Source organism: Alexandromys fortis, unplaced genomic scaffold (genome assembly GCF_014885135.2).
Source record: "Alexandromys fortis isolate MF-2015 unplaced genomic scaffold, M_Fortis_MF-2015_v1.1 scaffold_38, whole genome shotgun sequence".
Taxonomy (NCBI): Eukaryota; Metazoa; Chordata; class Mammalia; order Rodentia; family Cricetidae; genus Alexandromys; species Alexandromys fortis.
The window spans coordinates 10,857,754-10,883,411 of NW_026067916.1; the positions used below are offsets into that span (position 1 = coordinate 10,857,754).

At 40.0% G+C, this 25,658-nt stretch overlaps 1 protein-coding gene across 3 annotated transcripts in view; it reads left to right on the forward strand.

Moving 5' to 3' along the window:
- Magi2 (membrane associated guanylate kinase, WW and PDZ domain containing 2) overlaps positions 1-25,658 on the forward strand; it is a 1,234,898-nt gene that overhangs the window by 461,789 nt on the left and 747,451 nt on the right. The window contains exon 1 of one of the 3 annotated variants that reach the window (XM_050139792.1): positions 9,496-9,747. The exons of the other annotated variants lie outside the window; for them this stretch is intronic. Within the exon in view, the coding sequence (XP_049995749.1) occupies positions 9,597-9,747 (151 nt within the window). The 5' untranslated portion in view covers positions 9,496-9,596. Of the gene's footprint in view, positions 1-9,495; positions 9,748-25,658 lie in introns of those variants that run through there. 3 annotated transcript variants of the gene reach the window in all.

Here is a 25,658-nt window from a genome sequence, read left to right on the forward strand (position 1 = left end):
TGGGGTTCGTGATGTGGTGATTTGAATATAATTTGCCCCCGTTATCTCATAGGGTGTGGCACTTTTAAGAGGTAAGGTTTGTCAGAGCAAGGATGACAGGTTGGAGAAAGTTTGTCACTATAGGGGCAGGCTTCGAAGTTTCCTATGCTCAGGATACCACCCAGTGTCTCAGTTGACTTCCTGTGGCCTGCGAGATGTATGACTCTCCGTTATGTGATTCTACACATGGCCATGCTCCCAGTCATGATCATAATGGATTGAACCTCTGAAACTGCAAGTGAGCCACCCTAACTAAATATTTTCAATGTAAGAGGTGCTGTGGTAATGCATGGTGTCTCTTCACAGCAAAGACAGAGGTTGGTACCAGGAGTGGGGTGTTGCTGTGATGGGCCTGGGCATACTTTTCTCAGGAGAAATTTGGACTTTGGTTCTTTGGGTTAGGGATGCTTGAAGCGATGCTTAATGGGCCATAGTAGCCGGAACGTTGAAGTGGGGCTGAGTATGATTTGACAAACTATGGAGATCAAGAGTTTGCAGAAGGAAAGAACTGTATGTAGTATGTTGCCTAAAGATTGTTCTTGTGACATTTGGTGAAGAATGCGCTGCTTTTGCAGTAAAGAAAAAATCAAGCCGAGAGGAGTTGGAAACCGGAAGGGCGTCTTGACCTCAGACGTGGAGATGCAGAGTTGGACGTGTTCCCAGATGGTTTTTGGTCTTGCTTTGGTCCCGTATTTCCTCACTATGCTCCCTTCCCCGCGTTTCGGAATAGTAACATATATCCTGGGCCGTTATGTGTTGGAAGTATGTGGTCTACTTTTTGATTTTGATTTTTACAGGTGATTACAGTTAAGCGGTAACATGAATCACAGAGGAGACTTTGAGTTTTGGACTTTGCAACATTGTTGAGACTGGGATAGACGATGGGAACTTTTGAAGTTGGACTGAATGAATTTGGTATTATGATATCGTTACGAGCTCATGGGGAACAGGGCTTGGAATGTGTTTGAATATAATTGTTACCCCCATAGTCTCATAGGGAGTAGCACTATTAGAAAGTGTGGTTTGTTGGAATAGGTATATATTGTTGGAGGAAATATGTCACGGGGGGGGGGGGGGGGAGCAGCTTTGAGGTTTCCTATACTCCAGACACTGCCAGTGTCTCAGTTGACTTCTGGTCACCTGCAAGATGTAGGAATAACAGCCATGTCTGCCTGCAAGTCATGATGCCCTCACCATGATGATAATGGACTAAACCTCTGAACCTGTGAGAGAGCCACCCCCAAATAGATGTTTTCTTTGTAAAAGTTTCTGTAGTCATGGTCTTTCACAGCAATAGAGAAACCTAACTAAAACAGTGAGTGTGGAGGAAACAAAAAATATGTATTTTACAATCCTGGTGGGAATGCAAACTAGTGTGTCACTTTGAAAATCAGTGTGGAAGTTCTCCAAAGAGTATAAATAGAATATGGTATATCCATACCATAAAACAATAGTGCTGTTTGTGATTTCATTGTAATTTTGTCCCCATTCTTCCTGATAAGGAAACAGTAAACCCGATAACACCTCCTTTGCTTGTGTTATCTTCCTCTTGTTGCTTCGATCCTTCACATCCTCTCTCTCTCTCTTCCCTCATCCTCCTCTTTTCCTTTCTATAGCTACAGTGTAATTGAGCTATTCTTTTTATGCTACCTGGGATTCTTTGAAACTCCCGATTCTGTAAACTAATGTGTATGGGATTTCATTCAACCCAATAAAGAACCTTTTATTTTGTTATTTATTCAAACCTACTATCTCTTTGTCTTTCACTGTTTATCATATTCTGGAAACTTCACAACATATGCATCAAACCAACTGAGACCATTCCAAATTTCTGAACGACTGTTCAACTTTTACAATCATATGTCTTCTTATATTTGAAATACAATTAATATCAGTACACGGTCAGGTTTTTTGATCTTTCTGCCCTATCTAATCCTATATACAGTTAGTGGAATGATTTTTAACTGTAAATTTCAGTCCTTTTACCTTTTTATCCCCGTCTGCTCAGTCAGTAAGACTGTGTTTGGTTTGGTTTGTTGTAAGACTATTTATACCAGCTGATTTAATTCTGTGTCCAGCATCTAAACTTCCTTAGATGAATTTCTACTTATTTTATTTTTCTTCTCATGAATATGGGTCATTAGTCGTTTATGTACTTAGTATTTGGCTGAAACTGGCCATTTTAAAAGCTACTTCATAGTGACAAGGTGCACTCTTGTCATTTTGAGAACTACTGTGTATTTGGGATGTTCTGGTTGGTAGTGAGGTTACTTAGTCCCAGACTGTGTTTGTCTCCTCGTGGTGTGTAGCAACAATGTCGCTGTCCAGTTCATCCAAGGCCAAACTACTGCTTTTTTAATTTGGTGCCTTGAGGGTATCAACGGAGCCTGTATTGTTTGTTTCTTCCAAGGAAATCAATGGAGGTGACATACTGATTTAGAGACAGTCTCTAAGAGGCTTTGAGAAGGGTCACAGACATTGCTTTCTGTGGTGAGGAGAAGGCAGACCCTACCCTGGCAGTCTGACGTGGTATCTTAGCATGCGCACATACTTGGGGCTTTCAATATAATACCAGTCTAAATAAATAATTCTTGTTTTAATATCTTTACTTGGAAGTTTATTTTGAAATTAAAGTACATGATATTTTAGCAACCTTATATGCCTGTATACTTCTGTCTTTTCTTCCCCCAAATTAGCAGTTATTTTCATAATCTAACGCATTTCATTTTGTTGGATTATGTTTATATTCTTGATAATGGTTGCTGTCATTATAAAGCAAATCTTTTTTAGTATATTTCACATGTGGCCATCCTTATAAAAAAGATATTAGGCTTTCATTGTTGTGTGGGTAACTATGTCCCTCAATTTATTATAATTGCTTTTGAGATGACTCTCTCCTGCTTTCACAATAGGCGGTGATTATCTGGCAATAATTAATGATGTCTTTTATACGGCGTGTAATTATATCATTGCATTTCCGCTCTGAGCATTTACTCCTTGGCTCTCTACTGCATTTGAAATGGTTCCCACATCTGCCCTTTCACCCCCACCACAAAGGAGCTCTTATCTCTCATACTGGTGTTCATGACTTCACACAGGAGATTTGCCCTGCACACCACGGAATATATGCAGCCAGCATTCTCCCCGCACATGTCTCTGACCGCTGCCACGTAGACTCCCACGTGTAGACACGCAGTTGCCCACAGACATCCCTGGGCTCACACTCTAGTTTCTCACCAGCTCATACTTCCAACGTCGTTGCTACACCTTCCTTCTCTGCAAACTAAGCACCGCCATACCCTGTGTCATAGGTGGTTGGTACAAAGGAGAAAATATTGTGCGTGTCACTAAGCAAGTTAAAAATATAAACAAGTCCCTGCCCCTCACCAGCTGCAGGCCTCAGAAGCTCAGGCCTTGAACCTTGCCTGGATAGCACGGTAGAGCTGACCCTGTTGGCAGGGTTGCAGGTAAGCTGGCCCTGAGGGCATGGGCATGAGAGAGCTGGCCCCACTACTTGTCTGCTTGCGAGAGGGAGAGATGCCCCGCCTCCGTGTCTCTTGCCCCTTGCCCCTCAGTCACCTGCTGCAGGTGGGAGAGCTAGAGAGCTGACCCTCCCCCTCACCAGCGTCAGCACTCAGGAGAGTGGGACTTCACCTTACCTGAGCAACAGAGCTGAGCTGGTATGAACATGGATGAGCCAGAGGGTGTGTGAGAAGAACTGGCTCCGCCTCTTGCTGCCTGATGCATGGGCTGAGCTAGTAAGGGCAGCGCTGTGGTGCCCATCCTGGTGGTGACCATGAAGGAAAGCTGGTAGGCTGACCAACCCAACTATCACCCAGAACCAGGCCAATAACCAGGGCTGAATTGGCCCACCCCTGTATCCACTCCACCTATAAACTGCTGCAGCGGGAAAGGGCGGCTCCTGCAGATCCAACATACGGCCCAACATCGGTGGGTCGTCCAGACTCCTTCCACAGGGGATAAGGACAATGTGGAATGTAGACGGCCTTAAGGAAATGCCAAGAGAGGTTTATAAAAACTCAATGGTCTTAGCCAATATTAAATCCTTTAACCCCACAGAAAAGACTGTTCCTTGAAAATGATACGTCAGGGGACGGAGAGAGAGCCAGTAGACGTCTGCCTAGTTGAGCTCACACTTCATTCTTTCTGAAATGTCAGTTTAATTCATGAAAGCTTTAAGAGGAGAGCAAATGTAATTTGTTTTCTCCGTCAGGCAGATGAGTGACTGCAATAAGTCCTGGACTGGGAGAGGAAAAATGGCCCAGGGTCCAAGAATCCCTGATGGTGAGGCAGGAACTGAGGCCTCGCACTGTGTCAGAACAAGTCTCTGCCACTCCCTCCCTGGCTCCTCACTCTCAGCCTGCGCTTGAGTCTTGGTCACGTTCTCAAAGTTACTGTCTCCATGCTTTACTTGCCCCTGTGTGCTGTGGAACAAGGGTCTGTACCCTGTCACTTGTATTTTAAATAAACGCTGCTTGGCCAGTAGCCAGCCAGGAAGTATAGGTGGGGCAACCAGACAGGAAGTAGAGATGGGGAAATGAGAATTCTGGGAAGAGGAAAGTTTCAGTCTCTCAGACAGAGAGGAAAGCAGACACAGAGCAAGCAGATGTGACTGCCTCGCCAAAAAACGGTACCAAGCCACGTGGCTAACACAGACAAGAATTATGGGATAATCTAAGTTATAAGAGCTAATAAGAAGCCTGACATACTAGGCTAATCAGTTTATAATTAACATAGACCTCAGTGTGATTCTTTGGGGCTGAACGACTGTGGAACCAGGCAGGACAGAAACCCCAGACAGAAGGGAAAGCTAACACCTGTGGGGGGAGTGTTAATGAATTTTAACACCAGTATACGTGCTTCAAAAGTATTTCTCTGGAGGCCACAGTGAATCTTTCTGTAGACCTTGCCCCTTCTCCTCCAAGGCTGTTTCCAAGTTCTATTATTGTCACATGCATTTGATAGTACCTGCCCTCCTACTCCCACAATCCCCACCCACGGGTTTTTGTTTGTTTGTTTTGTGTTCCTCTTCAAGCCACTTGATGGTTTAGAGAAATTGTCTCCACTGTCCCCAGTAGGGGAGGGTATGCAGTGGTATCCCTGCTTGAGCTAGCCAACTGTGAAGCACAAAGCAAACCGAACAAGCAGAGTGCTAGCCGGACAGCAAGGGATTGGTCAGGAAAGAAGCCCAATACTAATGGACTAGCTGAAGGGCCAGACCAAGCAGGACAGCAGAGAGGACACTAAGAGTCTTCAGTTGAGTAAGAGAGCGAGCAGATAAGACCTCTTTCTCTCCTTTAAAGTGTTCTAATTTACTAGTTTCTCCTTTGAAGCTGAATTGTACAGTACTTCCTAAAGTGCCTGGCGTATTTTAGTTAACATGTCCTCAGATAAAAAAAAATGCTCATATTTTTAATGTTTCCCGAACTTATTTGTGAAAATCTGACAATACAATTTGCTTTCTTCAGGGCAGGTTAGTTCATGCCCATCCGGTTAGGAGACTCACTCATTCACCAAAGTGACCCTGCCTACGGGATTGGTTCTAGGACCAGACTTAGGTATTCCCTTCAGATGCTGTATATCTGAAAAAACACCACAGTGCTATAGGAATCAACTTACAATCTCTAAAGAGTGGTTGGTAGCAAATTGGGAGATCCCTCTGTGGGTAAAAGCACAGACTGCACAAAGCCTGTGACCTCAGCTCAGATCCCCAAAACCCATGCAAAAGCCAGATGTGAGAGCCTGCATCTTCTGTCGGTGTGCCTAAAATAAGGTTGGCGGAGACACGAGAATCTCCAGATTCCCACAGACCAACTAGTGCACAGAGTGAGGAACAACAACTTCAAACCAGGTAGAAGACTGACCCCTGAGGTTATCTTCTGACATCCGCAGGCAAACCAAAGTATGGATTGACACACATGCACACACCACATACAAAAGAGAGAATTTCTCATACACAAAAAGAAACAATAATAAAGACTGATGGCAGAAGTACTGAGTACTAAGTAGCCAGGACAGGAACTTGGTGCATAACAAATGCCTTGTGTTGCTCGAGTCAATAATGGTCATAGCTATGCCCAAGATTCTGAATTCAAACCCAATTATCAATTTACTTTCCCTCCTTTATCAGCATTAATATATGAAAACCCACATGTACCTGTACCCGGCTTTTTTTTTTTTTTTTTTTTTGGATAACCAACCAGCTACCAAATCACGACACAGAGACTTATTAGTTTTGAATGCTCAGCCTAGCTTAGGCGGGTTTCCGGCTAACTCTTTAACTTAGCCTGCTTTTCTTTACCTTTTTGCCTCAGAGCTTTTTGTCTTTTCTTGCTTCCTTGCTGTCTCGAAGTCTGGCTGGCTGGCAACTGCCTGACCTCTGGCCCCTGGCGTCTCCCTAGTTCTGTCCTCCTCCTCCTTCTCTCGTTCTTCCTTCTCTTCCATTTGAACCTAGATTTCTCCTGTGTTTATTCTCTCTGACTGCCAGCCCTAGCTATCCTTTCTCTTGTTCAGTTATTGGCTGTTCAATGAGACCAATCATGTGCCTTAGGCAGGTGAAACAGATGTCAGATGCAGCACACCTTTACCGAATTAGACACACGTCCTTACCTTACTAAACAAATGCAGTACGAACAAAAATAGCACTCCTTTACACAGCTAACGTACTCTGCAGCAGAAACAAATGTAACACATCTTTTCCTAGTTAAAATAATACTCTATAACACATATCCCCGAGTTTCTGGAGAATTATGTTGCTCTCCTCTTCCTTCGCTTTTATTCCTCACAAGTATACGCTCCTCTATGATCTTTGCAAAGTTATCACTACGCATAACCTCTCCCTGACCAGAGTTATCTGTGCTCAGGAAATTTCAGCTCTCTCTATAGTACAATAGATTTGCAGAAGATGAAGTTGACTAACCTGTACCCAAGATGATAGCCTATGGACAAATTTTTCCTTCTCTTACTTTTCTTCCTTCCTTTCTTTCTTTCTTTCTTTCTTTCTTTCTTTCTTTCTTTCTTTCTTTCTTTCGATTAGCTTCTTATTGGGAATTTTTTAAATTGTTTTTCTTGAGCTATAAAATTTTCTCCACTCCCCTCTCTTCCTCCTATCTCCTCTTCTCCCTTTCTATCCTCTTCTGTGATTTCCAAGCCCCCAATTTACTCAGGAGATCTTGTCTTTTTTGTATGTTCCTTTGTAGATCCATGTATGTCTCTTTTAGGATCCACTTTGTTGTCTACTTTCTCTGGGGTTGTGTCCTGTAGGTTGGGTTTTCTTTACTTTATGTCTAAAAGCTACCTCTGAGTGAATACATATTATATTTGTCTTTGTGGGTCTGGGTTACCTCACTCAATATGGTTTTTTTTCTAGATCCATGCATTTGCCTTCAAATTTCAAGAAGTCATTAATTTTTACAGCCGAGTAGTGTTCCGTTGTGTAAATGTACCACAGTTTCTTTATCCATTCTTTGGTCACAGGGCTTCTAGGTCGTTTCCATGTTCTGGCTACAGACATAGTTGAGTACCTGTCCTTGTGGTATGATTGAGCATCCTTTGGGTAGATACCCCACAGTTGTACTGCTGGGTCTTGTGTTTGGTAGTAGAAAATGATTCTTTTCTTACACAATGATGTCACTTCCACATCTCTACTTGTGATCTCATGTTTACTTTGAGCAATGTACCTTCTCCTGTACCTTCTATGACTCACGACGACGTCTTTTAAGTCACACGTGCCTCCCATTGCTTATTTCAGTCGATTATGTCCTTTCGTGCTTCATGGAAAATTATATTAAAGTCCTCATCTTATGATTTGATTTCAAGGCCATATATTTATTACTCAGTCTCTGTGCATTACTTTACAAACATATGAGACCATAAATGAAACCCAACTACCTTCCCAGATCTTTTTTTCTTAAGCAGGCAATGATCAGGCTTGTCCCTTTTGTTTCTGCTCCTTAGTACTTTACAGTGTGAAATTTACATTCTCCCTCAGACCTTCAAGCTTTCTCAAAGTCCCCTTGAACTCAGGGCTTCTCAAAGTATTCCTAAACCATGTACAGTTGCTTGACAAGAAGCCTTTATGAACCCAATAACAGCTCTCTCTCTCGCTCGCTCTCTCTCTCTCTCTCTCTCTCTCTCTCTCTCTCTCTCTGTGTGTGTGTGTGTGTGTGTGTGTGTGTGTGTGTGTGTGTGTTCTTACACCATGGAGCTGGTTTTCCAAATACCACTTCTATCCTTTTCTAAAATTATACACTTCAAATACCAGAAACGGAAGCAGCACCTCTGTCCTCAGGATTTTGAGTTCCTGCAAGGACTCTGAAATCAGTAGAGACATTCCATATTTACACTCAAGTAGGTTTCATGGTTAAAGCACTTGACACCACTGGACTCTGGTGAACAAGAGTCCATCAATCAAGACATGAATTGGGAAGATGAGTTTGGAGATGTAAGCACGAGTTGATGTTTGTAAGACATCAATGGTTCTTGAAGACACTAGGGAGCAATGTGAGCCTTGTGTCTTCCTGTAACTTTGCAGTCCACTACCCCTTTTCTTCTGCAATTTCTAATGAAATCTAAACTTCCATTAAAAATTTGGAAATGCTGGGGTGTAAAGATGAACTATGAGCATCTTCCTTCAAAGGACAAAAAATACACTGAAAGTTAAAGAAATAAGAGGTGTTTAGTATCTTACTTTACGGCAACCAAAGATTATGTGAGAGCAAATGAAATAAGGTGTTTTTATGAAAATTGTTAAAATTTTATATGCGAATTCCAACCTGTGATTAAAATTTTCCAAGCCAGACAAAAAATTGAACGCGGACAAGGAACAGCACTCAATGACAGTGACATTTCCTGACAGAGCAATTCTTTGCATATCAGTGGGGCTAATTATATTCAATCTGACAGGCCTGCTTTAACCCATTCACCAGAGGAAAATGCTTCTTATAAGACCAGTGATCTAAGCATTCATTTAAATGCCAATCCAGCTTCAGAATGTGTAGCGAAAATGTACAATTAACACACTCCGTGGCTAATGTGTGAGTGATAAACAGGCATCAGTTCATTAGAGTGATGTCTCTGCAAGCTTGCATGTATGCATAAAAAAGCATAAAGAATTTCATTAGGCGCCTCATATAGAAACACTGGAAACAGTGCAGGTATTCTTTCAGACACCTAACATTTCTGTTTTAAAGGTAAGTGTAACCAGATATGGTGGCACATGCTCTTCAGTTGCTGAGGCAGGAAAAAAAAAAAACAATTTCAAGGCCAGCCTTGGCAATATGACTAGATCTTGGCTCAGACAAAGACCTAGAAACAGAAAGTATGCCTATCTCCTAAACAGCAATATTTTACTGATCTCAGCCAGAATATATACTATTAAAAACTAGTCATTTTTCATTCCTAGTATCATGTCTACAGAACAGAAATGAGAGGAATGAGTCAAGCCAAAACATAACTAGAAATGTTTCACATGTGTAACATGATTTATGGAAAGCCTGCCTCTTTCTCTCAGACTTCAGTGACAGCTGAGAAGCCCCATGCTGACTGCTGTCCTTGATCTTCACACCCAAACAAGGGCTCCTTCCCAGAACAAGTTCTCGCTCAGTTATAGCAAAGAGGGAATGGAAGAGCCTCTCAGCTGCTCCAGAGGAAAACTCATAAAAAGAGAACAGACAGTGTGTATTTCCTGTAAGTACTCTAAGGGCTACTTAGCAAAGCACTGTCACAAAATGATTCCTTGGCTCGTTGGTTGGGGAACCATCTACTGTCTGGGTGACCCATCCATATCAGTGTATGAGCATGATGATGCAACCGGAGTACCTTGTAGACCCTGGGAGACAGGAGACATACGGACCTGTCTGTCTCTAGCTGAGGTTCCATTCCCCATTTGTTCTTCTGCCTTTGAAACTTAATAGGGAAAAAAATCACTGATGTCACATTTTGAATTACTTGTAATTAATTTAATTCTTTATAGCCACTTCTGTTCAAGTTTATTTGAACCTTCTGAACCTTTGATTGGGCTCAGATGTCAAGTACTTCACAATCAATCTTGTCTTTCTAGTGTTGTTAGTACCGACCAGAGAACATGGTGGCATTTTGAGACCCATCTCGTCGAATGTTGTCTTCTGTTGTAGCATATTAAAATCAATCTCCTGGTGCCCTGGGAGATGGTGTAGCTAATAAAGATATCCGTTGTCAAGACTGACAACCTGAGGTCAAGCAGTCTGGCACGCCTGGTGGAAAGAAAGAACTGACTCCTGCATTGTCGTGTGGGCCCCATCTGGCACACACACTAAATAACACACTTTTTCTTTCTTGAGGAAGGCTGCTTTAATCTTTCATGGAGTTTGTAATATTAAAGGTGGGGAAAGTGTTTATGGTGTCTCAGCAAAACAATGTTCAACTAACTGAGCAAAATTGGCAACTTCTAGGTTGAGGGTTCACTATTGATTTCCTTAAGAGGTACTCCTTCAGGATCAGTTAGGAACAGCCAATTTGCTCCGTTCCTAACATACCTAGAAAGGTAAAGACAGATGGTGCATGAATGGCGTGAGATGGCACCCCTAAGATTGTTCATTGATAAATGTAGGTCCCCCAATAAAAACTGTAGTGAGGAAGGACTTCCCCACTCAAATCTCATGGTAGAGGAGGACCACAAGAAGATCTATAAGCAAAACTAACCCATAAAAGTACCTAGAATGAACTTGGAAAATATCCAGAAAACTAATTTTTCATATTTTCAGTTTCAATTTCATATATCTACAGTCAGGACTAGGAGACATTAATGTACATGTCATAGAATTGGGGGGGGGGCAGGTTAATACTTGCCACTGACCCTGTGCTCTGTCGCTGTTAGTAAAAGAGCATCTTCTGAGAACTGTGCCGTAGGAGAGAAGGAAGCAAGAGCACGTTGAAGACTTGGCAAGAAGCTTGCAGGCAAATAAAACTTCTGTAGCTACAAAAGGTAAAGAGAGAAAATAAGAGTTAGGAAAACAAACAGATTTGTTTGCAAAACTAACAATGCAGTACAAATGAATTCAGAGTAGGATCCGAGAGGCCTACCAGTAAATTTTCTGTTCCTTTCTGTTGAGTTTGTGCACGGGATTTTTGTCATCTGTGCATTTGGCTTAATTGACACTGTGTATGAATAAATGAGCCAGCAAGGACGGAGCATCGTTTTAACTCCACTCTCGCTGTCATTGGTCATGCACAACGCGCTCGCATTTCAGAGATAAACACAAATCACTTCTGCAATAAAGTAGTAAATGAGGATTCAAAATTAGGTGAGTGGGGAATTGAAGAGGAACATTAATTCGTTATTAAGAGGCAGTATATAGTGCTAGCCACAATAATGCCGTTCATTTATATGGTATCTTGTGGTATTCAAAGATTACTTTCTCATGCAGTCTTGTTTTATCCTTGAAACCGTCTTGGAGAAATACCATGGCAATTATTAATATTTTTTACTTTTATAAATTGTAGCCAGAGCTTGGTGAAGAGATCCAGGTTCTGGGGTGTTAATATTTATCGGTGGCATAACAGCATGAAGAAATCACATGTACAATCTGAAAGACAAGCAAAGAATAAAGGTGAACACGGAAGTCATTCATACGTATAACAAAGTCCAAAGGACAAAATCTCAGAATAAGCATGACTAACTTCTAAAGGAAATACCTGTTTGCATCTCTGTTTAGGTAGAAACCATTGGAAATACTACAAGAATTGACGGTTGGTACAACAGCCAACAACCAGAAAGATACACCAATCATACAAAGGGCAGAGTTGGGTTGATTTTCAGACCTGGATAAGATAGGCTTCTTTTGAGCTAGGAAGTTGTCTCCGTGGATAAGAAGAGCATTGCTGTAGGCAAGCCAGAAGACTGTAATAGTGGGTTGTGGCAGCATGTGCCTGTAACTCTAGCTGGGGTCAGGAGGACAGAGCACAGAAAAGCTCTCTGGGACTTGCTGGCCAGCCAGCCTAGTCAAACACCAGTGAGCTATAGAATCAGCCCAGCCCCTTCCCTATCTCAAGGAAACAAGACCAAGAGTGGTAGATCAGGATACCCAGTGTGTTCCTCTGTCCTCTACACATACCCTCACTCACGGATACAAACACATGTACACACACAGGTATGCACATGTATGCACACACACGAAATAAATATTATTGCAAAATAAAATAAAGGCTTATTTCACAGTGGAAGTCTGGAAGTTATACCATCTCCTGATCCAGAAATCCTGCTCAAACTGTCCCAAGTACCTTAAAGGACACATTCAGTTCTGCTTGCTGGATTCATTTTCTTTACAAGCAGGAGAAGGTATGGATAGATCATGGATGCATTGCTGAGTGTGTGTGTGTGTGTGTGTGTGTGTGTGTGTGTGTGTGTGTGTGTGTGTTGGGATGCTCAAGGCCCTACAAAACAGGGGGGTTAAGGTAGGTGAAGATCTTCTGGAGACTCAGGTCTTCTAATGTTAAACTGTTTAAGGATATTTTAAAGTTGTGTTCATGAAGAAAGAAGGGTTTTCAGAGTTCATTACTTATTTATTCAACCTTTTGATACTGAATCTATGTGGTGGGTGGGTCTTCCATGAGGGACCAAAAGTGTTTGGAAGGAAGTTCATCAAAAACAGAAAGATATTCACAATAAAATTTATTAAGTAAGCAGTATTGATTCTTTTATGGAAAAGTCATTTCGGAGGCTTATTTTGCGCAGGAGCACAGTGAAATCATGTAGCTAAGAATGAAAGCAAACTAGGTCCTCTGGCTGCATCCTCTGACTGCTGGGACTACAGAAAAGCACCCCTACCCGTACCTTGGGCTCTCAAGCACGTAGAGTGTGTTTAAGTAAGACCCATGGAATCTTCTGAATCACACAACTCTGAGAACTGGAAAGATGCTGAAGTTTGGCTTTCACTGTAACTCAGCTGAAGGGTAGGGCAAATGGGCTTTTCCTTCTCTCGTTCTCTGGAGGCTTTTTCTCTAAGGGTGCTTAGATTGCAGAACGTCTGTGGCTGTCACATGCCTCAAAGGTCACTGCCTGCTCCCCCTCTTTGTCTCTGCTTCTGCTCTCTTTTGGCAGTGTAAATACTTCTCTGCCACAATACCAGTGGGGCACTTTATTGCCCCATCCTCGTAGTTTCTAGCTATGGTTATTTATTTTCATTTATATGATTTTGCTGGCAGATTTATCTTCAGCATACAATCCAAGAGACACACATTCAACCATTTACTATGTACAAGCCTCTGTGATAAACACTGATTCTAATTATTAGTTTTTGGTAAAAAAAAAAAACCCTTATGTCTGAGAATATCTGCAATGTATTATAATTCTACATAATTCTAGATTTTATATTTTAGATCAAATCATTCTGACACATTTCTTCATTACTGCATGTCCTCTATATTTTGACTGTTAATATCATTTTGTCAATTATTTTTCATGTTAGCTTTTTTAAGTTTTTGAGAAGTCCACATCTTTGTGCTTAGCATAACAACTATGACAGACCACCCTTTTCAGGCACTGAAACATATAATGTAAAAGCACTTGACGAAAATCAGAAACTTTCTGTATTCTTAATGCTTGTTATCAAATGTTTAACAACTAATGACTCTGAAAACGATACAGTTGTGTGTACATGTTTCTATAAAGTGTATTGATGTAAATATATATATTTAATAAATTAAAAATAATAAATCATATGGTGATTTAAATGGTGAATTTTACATAGCTAATTGTTACAGAATTGCTTTCTTTTGTGCAAAGCTTTTTTTGTTTGTTTGTTTGTTTTTTTGTTTTTCGAGACAGGGTTTCTCTGTGGCTTTGGAGCCTGTCCTGGAACTAGCTCTGTAGACCAGGCTGGTCTCGAACTCACAGAGNTTTGTTTGTTTGTTTTTTTGTTTTTCGAGACAGGGTTTCTCTGTGGCTTTGGAGCCTGTCCTGGAACTAGCTCTGTAGACCAGGCTGGTCTCGAACTCACAGAGATCCGCCTGCCTCTGCCTCCCGAGTGCTGGGATTAAAAGCTTGCGCCACCATTGCCCGGCTTGTGCAAAGCTTCTATTCCTCCCTCTTCCCCAACTCCCATGTGCTCTCCACTCCTCAAATCCATGACATGTTCTTTGATCATTATTGCTATGTATATATTATAATGGATAGTTTTTATGTCGCTATAACACAAGCTATCATTTTAGAGGCAGAAACCTCAATTAAGAGAATGACCCCACCAAATTGGCCTGTGGGCAAGCCTACGGTGCATTTTCTTAATTGATGATTGTTGTGGAAGGGCCCAGCTCACTGTGGACAATGCAACTCCTGGGCTGGTGGTCCTTGGTGTTATAAGAAATCAGGCTGAGCAAACCAGGAGGAGCAGGCCAGTAAGCACCATCCTCCATTGCCTCTGCATTCATTCTTGCCTCCAGGTTCCTGCCTGTTTGAGTTTATGACCTGACTTCCCAATGATGGACTGTGATGTGGAAGTGTAACCTTAAATAAACCCTTTCCTTCATAAGTTCTTTTGATCATGACATTTATCACAATATAAACCCTAATTAGGGGGAGAGGGGGGATAATTTTAAGAATGTTTAGTTTTCCATATGAAGTTGAGTACTGTTCTTTCAAGATCTGTGAAGAATTTTGCTCGGATTTTATGGGCATTGCGTTGAATCAGTAGATTACTTTTGGTAAGATTGCCATTTTTACTATGTGAATTCTACCAGCCCAAGAGCATGGGAGATTTTTCCACTTTCTGGTGTCTTCTTCAATTTCTTTCTTCAAAAATTTAAAGTTCTTGTCATACAAATCTTCCACTTGTTTGGTTAGAGTTACTCCGAGATATTTTATGCTATTTGTGGCTATTGTGAAAGGTGATGTTTTTCTAGTTTCTTTCTCAGCCCATTTATCATCTCTGCACAGGAGGGCTACTGATTTTTTTGAATTAATCTTGTATCCTGCTACATTACTGAAAGTGTTTATGAGTTGTAGAAGTTCCTTGGTAGAATTTTTGGTGTCATTTATGTAAAGTATCATAAGCAAATAATGAGAATTTGACTTTTTCTTTTCCTATCTGTACCCCCGTGATCTCCTTTTGGTGTCTTAGTGCTCTAGTTAGGACCGCAACCTATTGCATAGGGATGGAGAGAGTAGACAACCTTGTATTGTTCCTGATTTCAGTGGGATTGCTGGGAGTTTCTCTCCATTTAGTTTGATGTTGGCTGTTGGCTTGCTGTCTATTGCCTTTATTATGTTTAGGTATGTTCCTTATATACCAGCTCTCTCCAAGACCTTTATCATGAAGTGATGTTGTATTTTGTCAAAAGCTTTTTTTGCATCTAATGAGATAATCATGTGGTTTTTATTATCACATGTACTCATTCATAAGTCATTTTTAAGCATAAAGCAAAGAAAACCAGCCCACAAATCACAATCCCAGAGAACCTAGACAACAAAGAGGACCCTAAGAGAGACATACATAGATCTAATCTACATGGGAAGTATAAAAAGACATGATCTCCTGAGTAAATTGGGAGCATGGGTACTTTGGGGGAGGGTTGAAGGGGAAGGGAGAGACAGGGAAGGGAGCAGAGAAAAATGTAGAGCTCCATAAAAATCAATGAAAAGAAAAAAAGAATGTTAATGACTGGGAAAGAGTTTGAATTTCCTATCATGTAACCATGGCTAATGATCGAAGAGATGGATCTTCTTAGCACCCTGATTTGGTTATTACACACTGTGCATACATGTTTAATTGCTGTAGTGTACCTAATAACTATTTGCAGAAACTGTCACAATAATCAAATTTAAAAATATGTAAAGTGTGTTCAAATCTTCAAGTTCAAATATTTGCTTAAACCACATTAATATATATTTATAGTAATCATATTCAAAGTAATTACTATATATGTGATATATATGTCATTACTATATATGTGATTACTATAGTAATTACATTTAAAACGAGCTATCAGAAGAGCAGAACTAGGCGATTATATTTATGATATCAAGTAAGAAAATGAAGTGGATGCCAAGCACTTCAAACAGCTGTCTTCCTTGAGGTGTTTTTGACTGGCCTATGTAACAGTTGGAAAAGAAAGTAGTAATCCATTATAGTGCCTAACATTTCAAAACAAAAGTGATGAGACATTAAAGTTATTTTATTATTCTGTAGACCTAACTGGCTCAGTTAACTTAAATCTAGCGTGGTCGTTTGTAGAGTTTATCATAATACTTTCTCACAAATAAATGGAAAGCCACACATTCAGAAGGAGAGTAAAGATAAGAGAGTTCTTATCTGCTTGAACAGCCCAATGATTGAGTTCATTAATAGGGAGCCATTAAACCCCGAGATTTAATCTGATCTACATTTTTACTGACAGCGCATAAAGAAACATCGATTGTGCATGCCGAGTTTATGGTTGACCCCCAAACTTGGAGTAATGAGCCAATCAGTTATATGACTGAAGCCTGCAGCGAAGCCTAAAAGATGAAGTTATGAATGAGAAACTGAATCCCAGAACAATGGGAAAATAGGTCTGATGGATACACACAGCCTGGTTTCAACTTGCTGTTACATGCCTGCAGTTCAGTTTTCCTTTGAGGCTTTGCCTAGCAAATGTAAAGTCATCATCAGTTCATTCAAAGCCAAGCTGAAGTTAGATTTCTTTTCCCTGGAAAGAAGGAGTGGTGAAGGACAATACAGCCCAGGATGTATCCTCATCTTACGTGGGTAGCTCTGCCTCCTTAGGGAAAGCAGAGAAGGCCACATCTAATTCTTTATGTTCCTAACTATCTCTTAATTTCCATTTTGATTTTAAAACTGGTGTTCATTAATTAGAATCAACAGTCCAATAGTAAAAGTTAGTACGAAGAACACAATGGAAAACTCTCCTTCAACTTCTTTACATAGGTTTGTCCACTGATGGTGTTGGCCAACATTCTGGCCATTCTCTGAAACACAGTGATATACTGATTACTCTTCAGAAAACATGAGCTGTGGGGTAGGAAAGGCCCTGTGAAACTTAATACAGGCATGGTTTCACATCTGTTCCAGTATTCTGGGGTAAGAAAGTGAATGGGAAAAATAGTGCCTAACATTTCAAAACAAAAGTGATGAGACATTAAAGTTATTTTATTATTCTGTAGTTTTTTATTATTATTATTTCTGCTTGAGACTGAATCAGAGCAGGCAGAAGAGCTTTTCTGGAACCTGGCAGTGGGGGGGGGGGGAAGATGTCAGCCAAATGGTGTGCAGGAAACAGTTGCAGATTTGTACCAGGTCAGAGATCCACTGGCCAAAAGTCATTACCTTGTGGCTAACGTTCTGTGCGTCTATTCTTGGGGATGCTGCGGTCCACAGGAATCATCCAGTGAGATTTCAGCTGATAAGGCAGAAGGCTGACCCACCAGAATGAGTGCAGTCCGACAGAGGCAAACCCAGTTTCAAGGCTCGCTGGGCCTACTGCCTTTTGCATATTGAGTGATTCTCACAGTGGATCTCTTGTGAAGCCATAAGCACTCTCCCTTGGTGCAAGACTCAGCAGAGTAGGCACAACTCTTTCCCATGTACCATGGATGTTGAGAGGGACCACGAGGTTCGCCCAGCCACAACAGGTGAACAGTGACTCTTTATCATGGCCTGTTCACAGCGTGGTGGCCGCTGCCTTCATCTCTCTATCCATGGTCGAGCACACAACTCAGGCTGTACTCAACACTGTCATTCCAATACAGGAGATTGCAGTTGTGCCTAAAATTGACTCTTCAAAAATGATAGGATAATTTTTTTATTTCCATTTAAATTCCCACAAATTTCAGATATTTAGAGAAAAGATATGCTAAAAGAAAATGATTACGAGCAGGAGTTCAAAAATTCTCAGAGAATTTATAATCCTACTGAATTATATTTTAAGTGACTGTTTTTCCAATGTTGATGCTAAAATATAATTGTAGATTATAAGTAGAATGCACAAACACATGACTTTGAAACTGAAACCTAATTTATAGTATATAAAAATTATATACATGAGTTAGGTTTATAGTATATATTATATTAAAATTATATAAGATATGCACATGTACTTTTATATAAAATGTACATAACCAAGTATAGTAGGAAGGAGAAGGCTGATTGTCATCCTGACCACCTGCCTAGTTTATAACCAAAAGAACACATTCTACTTCTTTGGCATGGCAATACATCGATGTTAAAAGTTATTTAAATTTTAAAATAATTTAGTGTTCTCATTACAAAGGATCTTCAAATTACCTTATTGTTTTACTCTTTAACACTAAGCTTTTCTAAAGTTTAAAAAATATCTATTCAGAGCCTAATATAGTGACATACACTTGTCAGGACAGCCTTCCGGGGGTCTGGGACCAAAGTCCCAGCTGAGCTCACGCTTAAAGACCAGCTTGGGCAACAGCAAGAATGAATCCAAGAAAGAAAGAAAGAAAAAAGAAAGAAAGAAAGAGAGAGAGAGAGAGAGAGAGAGAGAGAGAGAGAGAGAGAGAGAGAGAGAGAGAAGAAGAGGAGGGGAGGGGAGGGAGGGAGAGAGGGACGGAGGGATGGAGGGACGGAGGGAGGGACGGAAGGAGGGAGGGAGGGGGGAAGAAAAAGAAAAGAAAAATGTAAGTTCACAAGCCAGCCCAAATTTCAAACCCAAATGCTAAACTGAGGTTTATCGGCAGCTGATGGCCACTGGGAAGGAAAAACATTTGTTTTGGGGGGATGTGGTCACTGACCGGGAGGATGCCCATGCTCATAGACATACGGTGTCACTAACAGAACTTAGTGGGTTCTTTATAAAAAAGCAGATATGAAGGGGGGAGGGGTGACATGTTGAGAGGGGAGCTGGAGGAGGAAAATGGGCATGGATTTGAGCATGTTTCACCATATACTGCATGGAATTCTCAAAGAATAAATGTATAAACCTTTAATATAATTTTATATATACTATAAATTAGGTTTACTATTAGTATAGTAAAATAATAATTCAAGGGAAATCTGGTTTATCTGGCATTTTTGCTTTGAAAATTAGTTGATTGCCAAATAGATTAATCTTTATCAGAGTTATGGGAGCAAAATTTAAGTTACAACCGCTGTTTCTTCACCTTGTCCTACTCTGGGTGTTCAGCAGGGTTTGAATCTGAGGTGCTGTAAACCTTGCTTTCCCGAGGAATGAGCCCATGTTTTCCTTCTCTGGGCTGCGGTGTCGTTTCTCACATAAGCTGCACTAACAGACAGGAAAGTGGCCCATTCCTCCTATGTGTTGTGGCGATCGATGGTTTTCTTTTAAAAATGGAAGGTTAATACTTTTGCTGAGTCCAGGGAAGAGATTCCGCTGAGAAGGGAAACGCATATCCAGTAGCTCAGAGTCGAGCACAAACCTCTAAAAAGTGAATTGGTTAGGCCTCTACATATAAAATATGAAGTTGAGCTTGAAACAGAGGGAAATTCATGGATTTCTTTCGTGGATCACAGAAGCATTTTGATGGTTTCCTCAAAATGTAAGATGAATAGTCATTTTCTATTTTCGAATTTAATAACAATGTCTTCACTTTGAAGCAAAAGACACAAGAAACATGCATATAATTGAAAATAATATTATGTAATGTAAATTGCAATTACATATTACAAGTATTAAAAATAAGGTTAATCTATCTTTCCTCATTTAAAGACTGTATTTTGTAAAGTTTACAAGCAGGAAATTACATCCTTTGCTTGTCTAACAGGACAACTTTTGAGAGTAGAGCTATAAAGCCTTTCCTAAGTAAACTTACTCACAACTCATGAGAGATTCCCCTGCTAAAGATAACTTAGTTGAGTCATTTGTTCTGATCCTGAGGGAGTGTCCCATGCATTGATGCGAAGGGAAATTATACAAATGTCACGTTTATAATTGTTCCGTGAAAAACCTCACTCTGGGCTCATACTCTGAGCTCAGACTAGTTATGACATTATCATCAGCTGCATTTTATTCTCCCACTTTACCCAAACCAGTAAGCACTGGTTTACTCATTAAAAAAAAAAAAACCAGCTTTCTGCCTATTGTGCAAATAACCTTGCTAAGTATTTTTAGAATAGGGAATTTACACATAGAATTATTAGCAACAGTACTAGAACTCTAATACAGAAGAAGATAGAAAGGGTTGGAAGGAAAGAAACCTATTTTTTTTTCCTGAGAATCTGCTACACATACAAAAATGTATGCATTGTTAATTTTTGGCATTCATATAATCCTGTGACAGAAACTTCCAAACTACTTGCTTCATACAAAGAAAATGCTTTCACTAAGCTTTCAAATCATTTGCTCATGGACAGCCAGATGTTCCACTCCGGGGCAATTTCATTGCTAAGTCTCCGCTCATTTGAAGCTTCCAGTTGGTCTTTCTTTACCATGCAGATGGTTCATCTTATATTAGCTAATTATAACAAAGAATAAAGTAGTATTTATATTCCAAGATTTCAGAAATTCACCTGCATGGTTGTCATCTAGTGGGATAAATGGCAATCCACAAAAGTCCGTGATATGGTAGAGGACTCCTCTTGCCAAAACAAAGTGTTATTTTTGTGATTAAATATTGAGTTGTATTTTCTTTATGCTCACAAGTTAGCTTTCTTCTGCTGTTAAACCCAAGTTCATGTGCTCATCACCCAGTGGTTTGGAGTGGAAGTCAGTAGAGAGGGAGTAAGTTTTTTTCAAGGGCCATTATGCAGACGAGAATTGTCATAGGTGTTCTCTCTCTCTCTCTCTCTCTCTCTCTCTCTCTCTCTCTCTCTCTCTCCTCTCCTCTCCTCCCCTTTCCCCCTCTCCCTCTTTCCCTCCCTCTCTTTCTTAAATAAGATATTAGAACCATCCTCAGCCTTCTGTGGCTAGTTCTTTTGATTCTTTGGGCATTATGTTGTATTTCTGCAAATTACACCTCACAGAAATTTATTTCTTGTGTTAATTGATACACAGACTATAAGAATAATGAGGGACACTTGTTCTGAGTCATTTAGAGTTACCATCATGATTATATAACCGATTGTTTCATTTTAAAGTTAAGGAAGCCAGGCAAAGGGAAGGAAGGGAAACATTGGAGATTGTTTTCTCTCCTTGGTACTTTCTGAGAATCTGTCATTACAGAGTCAATATGAAAACAAAATAAAATGCCGTTACTTCAGTCATAGTGCTTGTATTTGTTACTTTTCTATTACTGTGATAGCGATAGCACACCATGAGTAAAACAACTTATAAAAGAAAGATTTTATTTGGGCTTACAGTTCCAGAGGGATGGATACATTTTGGCAGTGAAGCATGGCGGCAACTGATAGGCTCAGATCTTCAAATAGCAAGCAGAAAGCCGAAAGAAAGGTTTATACTCTCAAAGTCCACCCCAGGACATGCTCCCTCTCGCAAAGCCACACCTCCTAAGGTTCCCCAAGCAGTATCACCAACTTTGAGCCAAGCATGCAAATATTTGAACCAATGGGACACATTCAAACCACCACGGTGCTCATTCTGTGTAGAATGCTTTATGCTGCTGCTTGCTTTACTTCTCTAAGTCCTCCTGCCTCAGATTCTTGCTTGCTTAATTAATAACCATCACCTGTGAAGCAATCCAAAGGCTTGTTCAGAGCAGTTAATTTAAGATTGTCATTAAATTATACTAATTTTCAGTAGGACATATTAATTAAATATGCAGACAAATTTTAAAGACAAATTTATTGCAAATACAAAATACTTTATCTTCCTATTTCTCCCTCTTTCCCTTCCTTCCTCCCTCCCTCCTTCCTTCCCTCTCTCCCTCCCTCTTTCTTTCTTTCTTTCTTTCTCTGCCTTTCCTTTTTTTCCTCCTTACTCTTTATTCTTTCCTTCATTCCCCTTTACCTAAAAGCTCCTACTTGTCCAGTCCATGACTTCATGTTACTGTGTTCTGTAACAATCTTTATGAATATACAGAGTATAGTAAAAGGATTTTTAACTATTTCAAACCGAGATTTTAATTTCTCAACTGACTCAAGCATTGCATCTACTAGTTCATTGATCCAGTCAACAATGTTGCTGTCTTATTTGGTTCTTGTGAATGTGATCCAGTGAGAGGCATTAAGCTCTGTATCAGACCTATCAGAAATAGTTGAAAACTCAAAGGAAGGTATGATGAGTCTGTTTTGTAATCTGTGGCAAAAGCATCAACAAATCTGAAATGAATTGGCTAATATGCATGTCTTGTCCATTGTGGTGTAGGAGGTCCTTCTGTCTATGTGTTGCTTTCATTGGTTAATTAATAAAGAAACTGTTTGGCCTAATAGGGCAGAACATAGGTGGGTGGGGTGGACAGAACTGAATGCAGTGTGGCAGACGCCATGAATCCCCTGCCTGAGATGGACATAGGTTAGAATGTTGCCAGTAAGCCACAGTCACGTGGTGATTCACAGATTTAATAGAAATGGGCTAATCAAAACGTGAGAGTTAGCCAATAAGAGGCTAGAACTAATGGGCCAGGCAGTGATTTAATTAGTACAATTTCTGTGTGATTATGTCAGGTGTAAGCTAGCCGGGCGGGACAGAAAAAGGGGCTCTGCTCCCTAAAACACAATTGTGTATATTTTCTAGTGTTATGAAATATAAAATTGGTTCAGAGTTAAATGTACAAAGAATGTATGCATATACTTATGCCTTTGTAGCTGTTTATGTTCTATGCATACAGCTCTAAATCTTTCTGTTACATCTGTCTTTTATCTAGTAAAGGACATTGTTAATGTCTTCTTGTTTGTAATAAGTGACTCCAGAGACAAAGCTACTAACTTGAAGGTCCAATAACTATGTAATCAAAGGTTGGGCTGAAAAATAAACTTTAAGGTGCTTGCTGTCTTTCTTGTTTCCTACCAGTCCATAAATGCCTTCTGTGATCAAATTTAAAATTTTTAAATATAAAGATATTATTAGGATTGTATTAAAAAAAAAACACTTTCTCACTAAATGCTTCTAATAGTGTGATCCCAGAAAGCACTGTGGATGAATTTTCAGTGAGGCCTCCCAGATGCTAAATATATATTTCCGTCTTGTTTGGGGAGAAACAGTAAATTAGAGGGAGGCAGAGGCAGACCCCATCAGTGGTGGATTCTCTGGATCTTTAACAATCAGCCTGTTTTTGCCAAAATGACATCATCAGTGTCATTTCATGAGTGCCTTGAAACCTGATATGGCTCTATTTATTGTCTTGCAAGAAGCTCATTCTCAGTCTTGGGCTAAGATATTGCAAGGGCCGCGCGTGAACAGAATCCTCACCTGCAGCTGATAAGGGCGTGGTGAGTGTGGAAAGGTGAGGATTCTGCACACAGGTCCTACACACTCTAATGCACTCTTTCTTTTGACTGTCACAATTATTCTGATCACGGCTTCTCTACCGTACAAGCTGGGCCCAGAACAAAAAGAAAATAATTGGTTTACTTAAAATGATCCAAATACATAAATGTTCTTTAAGAAAAAAGAATGGTTGGTCTACCCAGTGAGAGTTCTTAGAGAAAGTTGAGTTTTCATTTGAGAGTGGCTATCAATTGGAGATCTAGGTTTGGGATAGGGCATGTGTCTGCTTCTTTCAGCTCTAGGACCCCATCATATTTTCAAATGAGCTGCACAAATACAATACCTTAATCAAGAGCAGAAATACATATAACAAAATTGACCTTAAATTTGTATCAGTAAACCAAGATCCATACCAGTGCAAATCTCTATAGCTTATCAGCCTTTACACCCAACCTGCTTCTAAATGACAACACCGAGGTCACCCTCATCACTTCCAGATCTATTGTGCTGGTCACTTCCCATCCCTTCCAGATCTTATGTGGTGGTCACCCTCATCCATTCCTGCTCCTCACTGGAAACCACCCAATCCCAAGACACCATGTGCAGCTGGCATTTAGAGAAGGCACCAAAAACTGAAGGGATAAATTTGAATAGTGGCTGTAAATTGAATATTATTTATCACTGTACTAAATATCCATTAATTTGGACTCTCTAGGAATTTTCTTTTAGTAAAAATTGCTCTATTTTCCTGAGACCAACTGATAACCCAAATCAACAATACCTTCTTTTCTAGTTGCTGTCCTCCAATGTGGAAGACCTTTTCAAGTAGAACCACTGATCTTTCTGTTCTTCATCTCTTCTCCAAATTAGGAATGAGAATTTTTTACATATCCAAAATTACATTAAAATCTTGAGTAAGCAACCACTCATTGCTTTCTGTGATCTCTAGTAGCAGAACCTGAATGCGTTTATCCAAACTGAGAATGTAGTACTTAATAAAGGCACCTTTCCAGAGTGCTGTTACATGCCTAAGTGCCAGGAAGGGGCTATGCGGATGGCTGTGCACATGGGGAAATGCCAGGATGATCTCTGCCTTATGCTACTCTACAGTTTGAATTGTCCTTGGTACCCAGAGGTCCAGAGATTAAAGGCTTATTCCCTGGTTGGTGCTACTGGGACGTGGTGGAGCTCGGTGGAGGACAGTTAATTCCTGGAGTGACTTGTTTCACTTGATTGCCTCCTGTCCACAAGGTTGTGTTTCCAGGATTCTGAAGCAAGAAGGCAGCTAATCACGGATTAGAACATCTAAAGCTATAAGCCAAATAACCTCTCCACTTTAACCAATTAATTATCTCAAGTACTTGTTATGATTCTGGAAAACTGACCAGGAAACACTATAAACAAACATTTGTTCCAACTGAACCAAATTCTTATTAGCAAGAGATATACCCTTAAGTTCTGAAAGCACAGAAAAGTATGTCTTTTTATCTTGAGTGTGAAAATAGGTCATAACTACATACAAAAAATGTGATCACAGACTAACCTATTAACAATAAAAAATAATCATGTTTGAAGTCTCTTTCTCATGAAAAAATATATCAGAAAGTCAGAAATGGTATCTACTGTATATATAGCTGATAAATGCCTGAAATCTCTTAAACTTTTAATAGCTCCTATAAAAGAATAAGGGCATATAAATATTACAATGAAAACATAGCCAAAATAATCGATAGATACTTGATTGAAAGCAAACACAAATGGACAATGACAATGTAAAACTATGTGTAAGAACTATGCGATGGCTCACCATGTGAAGGGTTGGCCTCTGACTTCCAGATGTGTTCATAACACAAGCACAAACATACCACAGACACACTAGATAAACATCATTATAGGAAAATTTATAGGAACAAGCTCAACTATATTCATAATAAAAATGCAAATTAAGACCATAGATAGATAGATAGATAGATAGATAGGTAGGTAGATAGATAGAGTAGAATTTGTGTAGAGGAATATATATTTTTAAACATATACATGTGTACATATATATACACACATATGTATGATCTTTGAATACTTTTTTTTATAGTGTGTAGTATTTTCACCTTGTTTGTTTCAGTGTTATGTTTCATAACCCCAGCTACTTCCAGGACACACCCTGGCAGCATGTTAGCACATGCTATGAACTGATATATTCCAGTAGAAAAGCCTTTGGTCTTCACTTAGATATTGATTTTCATGGTTGTTTACGTTTGTTAAGTGGATTAATAATAATAATATTGGAGGCTTCAAGGAAATCCTTTTGGAAAATCACT